Genomic DNA, 15,228 nt, shown 5'->3' with positions numbered 1-15,228 from the left:
AGCCCTATGGACCTTGTTCAACAGTAGTGCACTACCCTATGGGCCCTGTCAAACAGTAGTGCACTAACCTATTGGACCCTGGTCAACAGTAGTGCACTACCCTATTGGACCTTGGTCAACAGTAGTGCACTACCCTATGGACCTTGGGTCAACAGTAGTGCACTACCCTATGGACCCTGGTCAACAGTAGTGCACTACCTATGGACCCTGGTCAACAGTAGTGCCACGACCCTATGGACCCTGGTCAACAGTAGTGCCACTACCCTATGGACCTGGTCAACAGTAGTTGCACTACCCCTATGGACCCGGTCCAAAGTAGTGCACTATAAAGGGAACAGGCTGGCCATGTGGGATGCATCCGTATATCATGGTCATACAGTCCAACAGGTCAGTGGATTGTTGTGATGACAGCAGTCCTGCAGGGAAACAGAACAGTTCTTCTGATACCTGGATGACGTCTCCCAACCCCCCTGGATGATGTCTACCTTGGGGTTCAATATTCAACCCCCTGGATGATGTCTACCAACCCCCTGGATGATGTCTACCTGGGTTCATATTCAACCCCCCTGGATGATGTCTACCTGGGGTTCATATTCAACCCCCTGGATGATGTCTACCAACCCCCTGGATGATGTCTACCTGGGGTTCATATTCAACCCCCTGGATGATGTCAACCAACCCCCTGGATGATGTCTACCTGGGGTTCATATTCAACCCCCTGGATGATGTCTACCTTGGGGTTCATATTCAACCCTCTGGATGATGTCTACCAACCTCTGGATGATGTCTACCTGGGGGTTCATATTCAATCAACCCCATGGATGATGTCTACCTGGGGTTCATATTCAACCCCCTGGATGATGTCTACCTTGGGGTTCAATTCAACCCCCTGGATGATGTCTACCAACCCCCTGGATGATGTCTACCAACCCTCTGTTTGAAATGAATTGTTTTTTAGTCAAATATATGTGTTGTGGCTTCTTGTGGTCAATTTGCAGTCTATAAATAATTTCTAATGATGTTTTCCAAACCTCTGAACATCTGCTGAAGAATGTAAAAATGGTTCTGTGGCTGAATCTAGGTGATGTTCCCCTGCTGTAACCACCAGCTAACCTGGCTACAAGGTTGAGCTCAGTTCAGGAAGTACACTGAAATTCCAATTCTCTTCAATAAAAGAACATTTGGAATTTGGTTTACTTTCTCTATTGACTGGAATTGAAATGGAATTGAGCCCAACCCTGTCTGGCTGTATCATATAAAATACCCACTGGCCAAAAACTGGTTGAATCAACGTTATTACAGCATTCCAACCAAAGCAAATGATCTGCGATGAAATTCAATCAATGTGGAAAACTGATTGGATGAGAAAGTTATCAACCAATGGGAATTAGTCTATTTTACACCCTCTTTTAACCTAAATCCAATGTCAATGGGATTTAGTCTATTTTACACCCATCTTTTAACCTAAATCCAATGTCATTGTGACATTTTTTGTTAATTTNGGCGCCACCGGAAACCTTCCCGCGGCTCATTGTGGAGAGAACAAGCAGAGCTGGGCGTCATGAATTAAGAAAAGCCTGCATTTGCAAATCTGATCACCAAACCCCGCTGCAAGGTAAAAACATTTAAGAACAAGATTATTGGAGTTTCGGTTATTGTCTTGTTTAATTCATCCTCGATTTATTATCTGATTCTGAAGATCAGATCAGAAGAAAACTACACATGTTGATAGAAAACCGTTATTTTTTTGTCGATTCATCCTTTACTGTCATTGAATACAATATATTGACAATTATGGCTATTGGCATGACTATAATAATAACACGGTGTCATAAAAACGGTTTGCTGTACTCTACAACATACTATTTGTGCCATTACATTACGACAATGTCACAATAACGGAGAGATATCCTGCAAATGTGTATGCAATACACTTTGGTGGTCCGAATGGATAATTAAACCTCACTACAATACACAGCAGAAGTCGCGATCGCCTTGTGTAAATATAGGCTACATATGTAGTAGGCTAAAACATCTATATGATTCGGATCTTTAGTTTTTTTGTTTGAAGTCATTACTAGTCCCATATATGGGATGACTGGAGCCCGTCCCGCCGTCCCGACCATCTAGTTTCGTATTCAGCAGCACAGAAACCCGCCCCTGACCGAGCCTGTCTATGTTGCAGGGCAGGCCGATTCAAATCGGAGGTATACTTGCAGCAATCAGACCGTTGGACATGTGTGTGTCCCTGTCCAGATGGCTCCTAGGCCAGTAATGGATTCATGTAATCCAGTTAAAGCGATGGCACAAATGTTTTTGAACTTGTTGTCACCTGTTCCTGACACAAGCACTGACTGCATTAAAAAGGTCATACCAATCAATGGGTAATTTGTGACAGACCCTAAAGCTGACCGTCTTGTGTTTGCAGTGTGGTGTGGTTGGACCAGCGGCAGCAGAGCTGTTGCAGTGGAGATGGTTTTGGACCCGGGTGAGGACTGTATGGATCGGACGGACGTCGACGGGTTGGAGGGAGCAGCAGCACCACAGACCTGACGGGTCCAGAACCAAGACCGGACCCTCGCAAAACCACCACAACCGACAGCACCGGACTAGAAAACACCAGCCCAGAGCCTCCCATAACCAACAGCACCAGACTAGAAAACACCAGCCCAGAGCCTCCCAAAACCACCAACAACAACAGCACCAGACTAGAAAACACCAAACCAGAGCCTCCCAAAACCAACAGCACCGGACTAGAAAACACCAAAACCGGATGCCCCCAAAACCACCACCAATACCAGACTAGAAAACACCAGCCCAGAGCTTCCCATAACCAACAGCACCGGACTAGAAAACACCAAACCGGATGCCCCCAAAACCACCACCAACAGCACCCCCCACTAAAACAGAAGAGACCAGGCCTGACACTACCAAACCGCCAAAAGAACAGAGGAACCAACAGCGGATCCTCCCACCACCACCAACACTAGGCTCCACGCCAGGACAAGCCGTGTCACTAAGAGGGAGCGGGTATCCAACTCCCACAATGGACCCAGCCTCAACCTCAGTCGTTGGTGGCAGATGTCAGCCTTACCCCCAGCCCTAGGTCCAGTGTTGGCTCCTCTACCAACTCCTATCGCTCAGTTTTACCATTCGATGGACCGGTTGTCTCTCTGCGGCGGGACGTCACCGTGGCAACGGCCTCGTCTCGGAATAAGGTGGCGACCAGACCCGCTCTCCACCGGCCCCTCAGCCTGGACGTGACGCCTCTGCGCCTCCGTGGCTCCGAGCCCGCTCTGGACCGTGGGGTCCTACAACCCCCCTGGCGCAGCGCTGGGGGTCCCTCCACTGCCCCCTCGCCCCCAGCACGCTCCCTCACCAGCCCCAGCCTGGGCCCCGGAGGCTGGATGCGCCGCAGCGAGAGCACCTGTACCGTCAACAACTCCTCAATGGGCCTCCGGGCCACCAGGGGGCGTATGCGTCCAGCCACCTCCCTTCCCCACATTGCCCGGGGGTTTGGAGGGGCCTCCCCGCTGCCCTTGCCCTCCACACCACGAGGCCCCTGTCTCCTTGTGGCCCTAAGACCCATTAACCTAGACCAGGAGAGGCAGGCCTTCTTCCAGTCCGACTATAAATACGACCCCCAGTTTGAGTACTCGACCCCGGAGCCCAGCGCTGTGCTGGAGAAATACAAAGATGGATCTGACCTCTTCCTTGCACAGGTAGGCCTCTCTGTCTGGCAAAGATATTATCTGACCTCTTCCTCGCACAGGTAGGCCTCTCTGTCTGGCAAAGATATTATCTGACCTCTTCCTCGCACAGGTAGGCCTCTCTGTCTGGCAAAGATATTATCTGACCTCTTCCTCTCACAGATAGGCCTCTCTGTCTGGCAAAGATATTATCTGACCTCTTCCTCGCACAGGTAGGCCTCTCTGTCTGGCAAAGATATTAGATGGTAGGAAGATAACCCACTCTGGGGATTTCTGCATTTTTTGTTATTATGTGTGTTTTGTGGCAAATTAACTTGAAATGTCTTCCTCCTGACATATTGTATCTTAATAAACTCTCTTTCACTGGATGTTTCACTCTCTCTCTGTCTGTCTCTCTCTGTCTCTGTCTCTCTCTCTCTCTGGGTGTTTCTTTCTCTGTCTCTCTGTCTCTCTCTCTGTCTCTCTCTCTCTCTGTCTCTCTCTCTCTGTCTCTCTCTCTCCTCTCTCTCTGTCTCTCTCTCTGTCTCTCTCTCTCCCTCTCTCTCTCCTCTCTCTCTGTCTCTCTCTCTCTCTGGGTGTTTCTCTCTCTGTCTCTCTCTCTGTCTCTCTCTCTGTCTCTCTCTCTGTCTCTCTCTCTCTCGCTGTCTGTCTCTCAATTTCAATTTAAGGGGCTTTATTGGCATGGCAAACATATGTTGACATTACCAAAGCAAACGAACAGTAATGAACAGTAAACATTACATCACAAAAGTTCCAAAAGAATAAAGACAATTCAAATGTCATATTATGTCTATATACAGTGTTGTAATGATGTGCAAATAGTTAAAGTACAAAAGGGAAAATAAATAAGCATAAATATGGGTTGTATTTACAATGGTGTTTGTTCTTCACTGGTTGACCATTTCTTGTGGCAAACAGGTCACAAATCTTGCTGCTGTGATGGCACACTGTGGAATTTCACCCAGTAGATATGGGAGTTTATCAAAATTGGATTTGTTTTCGAATTCTTTGTGGATCTGTGTAATCTGAGGGAAATATGTGTCTCTAATATGGTCATACATTGGGCAGGAGGTTAGGAGGTGCAGCTCAGTTTCCACCTCATTTTGTGGGCAGTGAGCACATAGCCTGTCTTCTCTTAAGAGCCAGGTCTGCCTTCAGCGGCCTTTCTCAATAGCAAGGCTATGCTCACTGAGTCTGTACATAGTCAAAGCTTTCCTTAAGTTTGGGTCAGTTTCCACCTCAGTGTTCAGGTATTCTGCCACTGTGTACTCTCTGTTTAGGGCCTGTGTTTTTGCTCTGTTTTTTTGGTAAATTCTTTCCAACGTGTCAAGTAATTCTCTTTTTGTTTTCTCATGATTTGATTGGGTCTAATTGTGTTGCTGTCCTGTGGCTCTGTGGGGTCTGTTTGTGAACAAACCTCTCTCTCTCTCTCTCTCTCTGGGTGTTTCTCTCTTTCTCTATCTCTGGGTGTTTCTCTCTCCTCTCTCTCTACAGGCTGTTGGGATTATGGAGTGTATTCTGAGGAAGTTTGGTAACTATGAGAACTTTGAGGAAGTGACGGGAGGAAGTATTTTACCAAAGAGTCGAGTCTGGGCTGCTGCACGCAAGTACCTGCAGAAGGAGAACTGTGTAGGAGAGGTGAGTGAGGTTTCACATGTTACGGGTAGTGTGTTGGAGGGTTGGTGTGTTATGGGTAGTGTGTTGGAGGGTTGGTGTGTTATGGGTAGTGTGTTGGAGGGTTGGTGTGTTATGGGTAGTGTGTTGGAGGGTTGGTGTGTTATGGGTAGTGTGTTACGTGTGGTGTGTTGGAGGGTTGGTGTGTTATGGGTAGTGTTTGGAGAGTTGGTGTGTTATGGGTAGTGTGTTGGAGGGTTGGTGTTTTGGAGGGTTGGTGGGTTACGAGTAGTGTGTTGGAGGGTGGGTGTGTTATGGGTAGTGTGTTACGTATGGTGTGTTACGGGTAGTGTGTTGGAGGGTTGGTGTGTTATGGGTAGTGTGTTACATGTGGTGTGTTGGAAGGTTGGTGTGTTGGAGGGTTGGTGTGTTACGGGTAGTGTGTTACATGTGGTGTGTTGGAGGGTTGGTGTGTTATGGGTAGTGTGTTACATGTGGTGTGTTGGAAGGTTGGTGTGTTGGAGGGTTGGTGTGTTACGGGTAGTGTGTTACATGTGGTGTGTTGGAGGGTTGGTGTGTTATGGGTAGCGTGTTACGTGTGGTGTGTTGGAGGGTTGGTGTGTTGGAGGGTTGGTGTGTTACAGGTAGTGTGTTGGAGGGTTGGTGTGTTACAGGTAGTGTGTTTGACGGTTGGTGTGTTAATAAGATGTCTTTGTGCAATGATGAAGGTAATGATGATAACCTTGTCTAGGTGGTGGTGTGTCTGATGATGTAATGATGAAGGTAATGATGATGATGAAGGTGATGATGATAAACCTTGTCTAGGTGGTGGTGGTGTGTCTGATGATGATGATGATGATGATGATAAACCTTGTCTAGGTGGTGGTGGTGTGTCTGATGATGATGATGAAGGTAATGATGATGATGAAGGTGATGATGATAAACCTTGTCTATGTGGTGGTGGTGTGTCTGATGATGATTCTGGTGATGATGATGATTCTGGTGATGATGATAAACCTTGTCTAGGTGGTGGTGGTGTGTCTGATGATGATGATGAAGGTAATGATGATGATGAAGGTGGTGATGATAAACCTTGTCTATGTGGTGGTGGTGTGTCTGATGATGATGATGATGAAGGTAATGATGATAACCTTGTCTAGGTGATGGTGTGTCTGATGATGTAATGATGATGAAGGTGATGATGATGATGATGAAGGTAATGATGATAACCTTGTCTAGGTGATGGTGTGTCTGATGATGTAATGATGATGAAGGTGATGATGATGATGATGAAGGTAATGATGATAACCTTGTCTAGGTGATGGTGTGTCTGATGATGTAATGATGATGAAGGTGATGATGATGATGATGAAGGTAATGATGATAACCTTGTCTAGGTGATGGTGTGTCTGATGATGTAATGATGATGAAGGTGATGATGATGATGATGATGATGAAGGTAATGAAGGTGATGATGATGATGATGATGATGATGAAGGTAATGATGATAACCTTGTCTAGGTGGTGGTGTGTCTGATGATGTAATGATGATAACCTTGTCTAGGTGGTGGTGTGTCTGATGATGTAATGATGATGATGAAGGTGATGATGATAAACCTTGACTAGGGAGTAGAGGTCAACCGATTATGATTTTTAAACGGCGATACCGATTATTGGAGGACCAAAAAAAAAGCCGATACCGATTAATCGGCCGATTTTTATATATATATTTGTGATAATGACAATTACAACAATACTGAATGAACAATGAACACTTATTTTAAGTTAATATAATACATAAATAAAATCATTTTAGTCTCAAATAAATAATGAAACATGTTCAATGTGGTTTAAATAATGCAAAAACAAAGTGTTGGAGAAAAAAAGTAAAAGTGCAATATGTGTCATGTAAAAAACATTTAAGTCCTTGCTCAGAACATATGAAAGCTGGTGGTTCCTTTTAACATGAGTCTTCAATATTCCCAGGTAAGAAGTTTTAGGTTGTAGTTATTATAGGACTATTTCTCTCTATACCATTTGTATTTCATTAACCTTTGACTATTGGATGTTCTGATTGGTACTTTAGTATTGCCAGCCTAATCTCGGGAGTTGATAGGCTTGAAGTCATAAACAGCGCAAAGCTTGAAGCACAGCGAAGAGCTGCTGGCAAATGCAGGAAAGTGCTGTTTGAATGAATGCTTACGAGCCTGCTGCTGCCTACCACCGCTCAGTCAGACTGCTCTATCAAATATCAAATCATAGACTTAATTATAACATAATAAACACACAGAAATACGAGTCATTAATATGGTCAAATCCGGAAACTATCATTTCATTTATTCTTTCATTGAAATACGGAACCGTTCCGTGTTTTATCTAACGGGTGGCATCCCGAAGTCTAAATATTGCTGTTACATTGCACAACCTTCAATGTTATGTCATAATTATGTACAATTCTGGCAAATTAATTACAGTCTTTGTTAGGAAGAAAAGGTCTTCACACAGTTGGCAACGAGCCAGGCGGCCCAAACTGCTGCATATACCCTGACTCTGCTTGCACAGAACGCAAGAGAAGTGGCACAATTTCCCTAGTTAAAGAAATTCATGTTAGCAGGCAATATTAACTAAATATGCAGATTTAAAAATATATACTTGTGTATTGATTTTAAGAAAAGGCATTGATGTTTATGGTTAGGTACACATTGGTGCAACGACGTTTTTCACGTTTTCCGTGAATGCGCTTGTTAAATCACCCGTTTGACGAAGTAGGCTGTGATGCAATGATAAATTAACAGCCACCGCATCGATTATATGCAACGCAGGACAAGCTAGATAAACTAGTAATATCATCAACCATGTGTAGTTAACTAGTGATTATGTTAAGATTAGTTTTATTTTTACAAGTTTAATGCTAACTAGCACCTTACCATGGCTCCTTCATTCCGATTAATCGGTCGACCTCTACTAGGGGGTGGTGGTGTGTCTGATGATGATGAAGAGTATGGTGGTAACGTTGTCTAGGTGGTGGTGGTCTGTGTGATGATAAAGAGTATGGTGTTAACTTTGTCTAGGTGGTGGTGTGTCTGATGATGATGAAGAGTATGGTGTTAACTTTGTCTAGGTGGTGGTGGTCTGTGTGATGATGAAGAGTATGGTGGTAACGTTGTCTGGGTGGTGGTGTGTCTGTCTGAGGAGCTGCTGTCCCAGGCGGTGATGATGATGATGATGATGAAGAGTATGGTGTTAACTTTGTCTAGGTGGTGGTGTGTCTGTCTGATGAGCTGCTGTCCCAGGCGGTGATGATGGTGGAGAGTTGTCGTCCCACTCTGACTATCAACCTGTCTGGAGCACGACAACACTGGCTGGAGGGCATGCTCAGGCATGAGATAGGTACAGTACTGCACCATACAGCATGTGTTTACTGTGGGGGATCTGGGATGGGAGATGGGGGGTATGGGATGGGAGATGGGGGGTCTGGGATGGGAGATGGGGGGTCTGGGATGGGAGATGGGGGATCTGGGATGGGAGATGGTATTTTTTTTAATATATTTTTTTTTACCTTTATTTAACTAGGCAAGTCAGTTAAGAACACATTCTTATTTTCAATGACGGCCTGGGAACAGTGGGTTAACTGCCTGTTCAGGGGCAGAACGACAGATTTGTACCTTGTCAGCTCGGGATTTGAACTTGCAACCTTTCTGTTACTAGTCCAACACTCTAACCACTAGGCTACCCTGCCGCCCCAAATGTGTGATGGGGGGTGTGTTTATCATCCACACAGCATCATAAATTAGTTCTGAGTTATAATTTGGGTGTCCTACTAGTGACACAGTGCCTCAATTACATCCTCATGTTATTCCATCTCTGTCCCTCCCAGGAACCCACTACCTTCGAGGTGTGAACAACAACCTCCAGCCCTGGTCTACTTCCGCAGGCAGGAAGCAGTATGGCCTCAAACCGGCCAATCCCACGGAAGAAGGCCTGGCCAGCCTGCACAGTGTGTTGCTACGGAAACAGCCCTACCTGTGGCGCGCCGCTCTGCTCTACTATACGGTGTATCACGCCACCAGGATGGGCTTCAGCCAGCTCTTCAGCCACATCGCTCAGTTCGTCCAGGATCCCGCGGTGCGCTGGGAGTACTGCCTCAGAGCCAAGAGGGGACAGACGGACACCTCGGAGCCTGGTGAGAGTGTGTGGGTGTGTGTGTGTGTGTGTGTGTCGTGTGTGTGTGTGTGTGTATGTGTCGTGTGTGTATGTGTGACTACACTAACCATTGCACATGTACCAGTAGTAGATCTATGCACCCAAAAGAATCATGACTTATTTTGTAACATTTTTTTTAAAGGATTGGTAGTCCCTGTGTTGACTTGATGGTTTGTGTGGTTGTGAATCAGGCTGTTTCAGTAAAGATCAGGTGTACCTGGACGGAATCCTCAGGATTCTACGACATCGGAGGAACATCGACTTCAAGATGCTGACCTCGCTAGGCAAGGTCAGTCGTCATCCTCCCGTACAGGATCGGTTCATGTTTATTTCCCCCCCACGGCGATGATATATAGTTTGGTTGTTTCATGGTGGACACATTTGCAGCAAAAAAAAAGCTGAATTGTAGTTTATACGGCAGCGTAGCCTAGTGGTTAGAGCGTTGGACTAGTAACCGGAAGGTTGCGAGTTCAAACCCCGGAGCTGACAAGGTACAAATCTGTCGTTCTGCCCCTGAACAGGCAGTTAACCCACTGTTCCCAGGCCGTCATTGAAAATAAGAATGTGTTCTTAACTGACTTGCCTAGTTAAATAAAGGTTAAAACATTTTTTTTTAAATACATACCTCATAATAGAGCACAGACAAGGCTGTTGTAATATCAGATGGGGTTGGAAAGAGGTTGAGTCTGTAAATTTGCCACCGATGTGATGATGATGATGTTAACCTTCTTCTTCTGGTCCTCCAGGTGTCGTTTGAGGACGTAGAAAGGCTACGGCACATCGCTGTCCTGCGCCGGACCAGAATCCCTCACTTCATGCAGGACCAGGAGAAATACCTTCAGAATCTGGACCACATTGTCACGGTCAACGAACTGAGCGACGCTCAGCTTAGAGAACTCCTTCCCTGACCGACCGACCTTCAGCTGAGCGTCGCAGTAGATCACCTGCTGGGCGTCAACAAAGGTGGCGATTCAACATGTAGAATGGTCGGGAAATGAATAGAAAATCGCGGATGATGTTCGGTGGTCAGAGGTGTTAAGAATGGTCACCTGCTGCTAATTACCTCTGGTCAGCGTGGTCTGTTTTCCCCTTGACTGACTGACCCCCTCTGGTCTAGACTGGCCATCCATCCTTGACTGACCCCCTCTGGTCTAGACTGGCCACCCATCCTTGACTGACTCCCTCTGGTCTAAACTGGCCATCCCATCCTTGACTGACTCCCTCTGGTCTAGACTGGCCATCCCATCCTTGACTGACTCCCTCTGGTCTAGACTGGCCATCCCATCCTTGACTGACCCCCTCTGGTCTAGACTGGCCATCCCATCCTTGACTGACTCCCTCTGGTCTAGACTGGCCATCCCATCCTTGACTGACTCCCTCTGGTCTAGACTGGCCATCCCATCCTTGACTGACTCCCTCTGGTCTAGACTGGCCACCCATCCTTGACTGACTCCCTCTGGTCTAGACTGGCCATCCCATCCTTGACTGACTAACCCCTCTGGTCTAGACTGGCCATCCCATCCTTGACTGACTGACCCCTCTGGTCTAGACTGGCCATCCCATCCTTGACTGACTCCCTCTGGTCTAGACTGGCCATCCCATCCTTGACTGACTGACCCCTCTGGTCTAGACTGGCCATCCCATCCTTGACTGACTCCCTCTGGTCTAGACTGACCCTAATCCTCCCAAGTGTCATTCATCACTGCTGTTGGAAAGCCCTGGAAATGAAGGCCAGTGTCCGACAGACAGAGTGTGTGGAACGAACAGATCAACACTCAGATCATATCTACTACGATTGGATCATATTCACTATGGCTGGGGCCTAAACAGCAACCTATTCTCTGTATAGAGCCCTATGGACCTTGTTCAACAGTAGTGCACTACCCTATGGGCCCTGGTCAACAGTAGTGCACTAACCTATTGGACCCTGGTCAACAGTAGTGCACTACCCTATTGGACCTTGGTCAACAGTAGTGCACTACCCTATGGACCTTGGTCAACAGTAGTGCACTACCCTATGGACCCTGGTCAACAGTAGTGCACTACCCTATGGACCCTGGTCAACAGTAGTGCACTACCCTATGGACCCTGGTCAACAGTAGTGCACTACCCTATGGACCCTGGTCAACAGTAGTGCACTACCCTATGGACCCCGGTCCAAAGTAGTGCACTATAAAGGGAACAGGCTGCCATGTGGGATGCATCCTATATCATGGTCATACAGTCCAACAGGTCAGTGGATTGTTGTGATGACAGCAGTCCTGCAGGGAAACAGAACAGTTCTTCTGATACCTGGATGACGTCTCCCAACCCCCTGGATGATGTCTACCTTGGGGTTCATATTCAACCCCCTGGATGATGTCTACCAACCCCCTGGATGATGTCTACCTGGGGTTCATATTCAACCCCCTGGATGATGTCTACCTGGGGTTCATATTCAACCCCCTGGATGATGTCTACCAACCCCCTGGATGATGTCTACCTGGGGTTCATATTCAACCCCCTGGATGATGTCAACCAACCCCCTGGATGATGTCTACCTGGGGTTCATATTCAACCCCCTGGATGATGTCTACCTTGGGGTTCATATTCAACCCTCTGGATGATGTCTACCAACCCTCTGGATGATGTCTACCTGGGGGTTCATATTCAACCCCCTGGATGATGTCTACCTGGGGTTCATATTCAACCCCTGGATGATGTCTACCTTGGGGTTCATATTCAACCCCCTGGATGATGTCTACCAACCCCCTGGATGATGTCTACCAACCCTCTGTTTGAAATGAATTGTTTTTTAGTCAAATATATGTGTTGTGGCTTCTTGTGGTCAATTTGCAGTCTATAAATAATTTCTAATGATGTTTTCCAAACCTCTGAACATCTGCTGAAGAATGTAAAAATGGTTCTGTGGCTGAATCTAGGTGATGTTCCCCTGCTGTAACCACCAGCTAACCTGGCTACAAGGTTGAGCTCAGTTCAGGAAGTACACTGAAATTCCAATTCTCTTCAATAAAAGAACATTTGGAATTTGGTTTACTTTCTCTATTGACTGGAATTGAAATGGAATTGAGCCCAACCCTGTCTGGCTGTATCATATAAAATACCCACTGGCCAAAAACTGGTTGAATCAACGTTATTACAGCATTCCAACCAAAAGCAAATGATCTGCGATGAAATTCAATCAATGTGGAAAACTGATTGGATGAGAAAGTTATCAACCAATGGGAATTTAGTCTATTTTACACCCATCTTTTAACCTAAATCCAATGTCAATGGGAATTTAGTCTATTTTACACCCATCTTTTAACCTAAATCCAATGTCATTGTGACATTTTTTGTTAATTTAACATTGGATTCATGTTAGTTGACAACTCAACCAAATGTAAATCAAAACTAGACACTGAACTGATGTCTGTGCCCAGTGGGTACATAGCCTACATTATACCACTGCAGCCCAGGTCTGTAAAACTGTGCTTCTGCTTCTTACACCTCTGGAAACAACCACAGGGTCATGTCATGGCATTTGTAAGTTATTTCATGTCTGTTTTTATTTTCAGGACAAAAACAATGAATGTCTATGGTATTAGTTCTGTATCTCCTTTTTGTGGAGCTGATTGTTTTAAGCGTTTAGCTTTGCTAAAAAGAACAACAAGGAGCACTCAGTTCTATTCCAGAACACAGGTAAAGAACACCAAGGAGCACTCAGTTCTATTCCAGAACACACGTAAAGAACACCAAGGAGCACTCAGTTCTATTCCAGAACACAGGTAAAGAACACCAAGGAGCACTCAGTTCTATCCCAGAACACAGGTAAAGAACACTAAGGAGCACTCAGTTCTATCCCAGAACACAGGTAAAGAACACCAAGGAGCACTCAGTTCTATCCCAGAACACAGGTAAAGAACACCAAGGAGCACTCAGTTCTATCCCAGAACACAGGTAAAGAACACCAAGGAGCACTCAGTTCTATCCCAGAACACAGGTAAAGAACACCAAGGATTTATTTTCCAAAAACCAGGTAAAGAAGACTAAAACTATTGAGAGCCAATAGACTCATTCTGACTGGTCTGAATGTTCACTTAAAATAAATCTTCCCTGGTATTAGTTTCTACCACCATTTAACAACACATATCTTATTGTGTGGTTAAATCAGACCCAGTTCTGATTGTTATTTTGTTGTGTTGAGCGAGAGCTCCCTTGGTGGGCTTCAAGCTCCCTTGATATCAGCGCTACTGTATTAATGTGATGTGACTGAGCTGAAGGCCTGAGCTTCCCTTGCCTCCGCCTCACATGGGATCCTTTGTCTTCTATGCCAGGTCCATGGACGTTATAGACCGCGTTCCCCTGCTCAGACATTGCTGGACCAATGGTTGAGTGCCACTTCATTGACTGTGCTGTCGGGCACCAAACCGATATAACATGATGTGGTTATCTGATCGGTTAAACACCTATCCAGGCGTTGTAAGATCTGGAATGCATCAGCAACATCTGGCCAGAGGAACACACCCATATATAAAACGACAGGCCTCTGAGATACGCTACTATGGCAACCTTAATTCATACTGTCAGGCAGCCAAAGCTGACTAATCACAGCAGCTTCCTCCTTTCCTATGTTTGACAGGGAATGTGCGTGATTGGCTGTAGAGAAGAAAGGTGGTGTTGTGGGCGTGCCTTAGATGGGTTTTCGAATAGAACTCACCTGGGATGCGTTCAGCAGGACACGACGTTGTGGAATTGTGTCAGCTCTATTCATAGCATTTCTCTCTGCAGTGTTCAGTGTATTACAACCTGCTGAACGCAGCCCTGCTGAAGTTAGACTTCTGTAGACTGCATTTTAATCATCACTCTTTTATCATTTGTATTGCATGAATGTTGCACATTTTATGTTCTGGAAATAATCTGGGTTTCACAGATTATTTATTAAAAACAACACATTAAAACTGACGTCGTCTATAAGTTTCATAATTTACATTTTGGAATGTATTAGATACTGATCTGAGAATTGGTCATATTTTGACTTCGGTAGAAAGTATTCAGACCCCTTGATTTCTCCCCCACATTTGATTAAGTTAGCCTTATTCTAAAATTGATTAAATAATTATTTTTTTTAATCCTCAAACTACAGACAATAACCCATAATGACAAAGCAAAAGTGACATTTTCGCTAATATATATTAAAAATTTAAAAAATGAATTACCTTATTTACTTAAAGTATTTAGACCCTTTGCAATGAGACTCAATTGAGCTCATGATCATCCTTGAGATGTTTCTACAACTTGGAGACCACCTGAGGTAAATTCATTTGATTGGACATGAAAAGGCACACACACCTGTCTATATAATGTCCCACAGTTGACAGTGCATGTCAGAGCAAAAACCAAGACATGAGGTCAAAGCAATTGTCCATAGAGCGCCGAGACAGGATGGTGTCGAGGCAACGATCTGGGGAAAGGTACCAAAAAATGGCTGCAGCATTGAAGGTCCCCAAGAACACAGTGGCCTCCATCATTCTTAAAATGGAAGAAGTTTGCAACCACCAAGACTCTACCTAGAGATGGCAGCCCTGCCAAACTGAGCAATCGGGGGAGAAGGGCCTTGGTCGGGGAGGTGACCAAGAACCCGATGGTCACTCTGACAGAGCTCTAGATTTCATCTGTGGAGATGGTTGTCCTTCTGAAAGGTCCTCCCATCTCTGCAGGA

General features: G+C 45.5%; 1 protein-coding gene across 1 annotated transcript; it reads left to right on the top strand.

Annotated features, from left to right (window-relative positions):
• Window positions 1–2,942: 2,942 nt before the first annotated feature.
• Window positions 2,943–14,471, top strand: LOC116359644 (uncharacterized protein KIAA0895-like). Its single transcript, XM_031812766.1, has 6 exons — window positions 2,943–3,722; window positions 5,205–5,348; window positions 8,582–8,714; window positions 9,202–9,507; window positions 9,719–9,816; window positions 10,274–14,471. The coding sequence occupies exons 1-6, from the start codon at window positions 3,408–3,410 to the stop codon at window positions 10,433–10,435; spliced, it is 1,158 nt and encodes a 385-aa protein (XP_031668626.1). The 5' UTR covers window positions 2,943–3,407; the 3' UTR covers window positions 10,436–14,471.
• Window positions 14,472–15,228: the final 757 nt, after the last annotated feature.

This window comes from Oncorhynchus kisutch, unplaced genomic scaffold (genome assembly GCF_002021735.2).
Source record: "Oncorhynchus kisutch isolate 150728-3 unplaced genomic scaffold, Okis_V2 Okis03b-Okis08b_hom, whole genome shotgun sequence".
NCBI lineage: Eukaryota > Metazoa > Chordata > Actinopteri > Salmoniformes > Salmonidae > Oncorhynchus > Oncorhynchus kisutch.
Note: the sequence above shows the minus strand (reverse complement) of the source record. Positions and strands in the feature narration are given on the sequence as shown.

Excerpts from the sequence above, each read along its gene's own strand:
- LOC116359644 (XM_031812766.1), top strand. The coding sequence starts at position 3,408 with ATGCGCCGCAGCGAGAGCACCTGTACCGTCAACAACTCCTCAATGGGC. Across the intron at positions 3,723-5,204 it reads CTGACCTCTTCCTTGCACAG|GCTGTTGGGATTATGGAGTG; the intron begins GTAGGCCTCTCT and ends CTCTCTCTACAG. Across the intron at positions 8,715-9,201 it reads CATGCTCAGGCATGAGATAG|GAACCCACTACCTTCGAGGT; the intron begins GTACAGTACTGC and ends TGTCCCTCCCAG.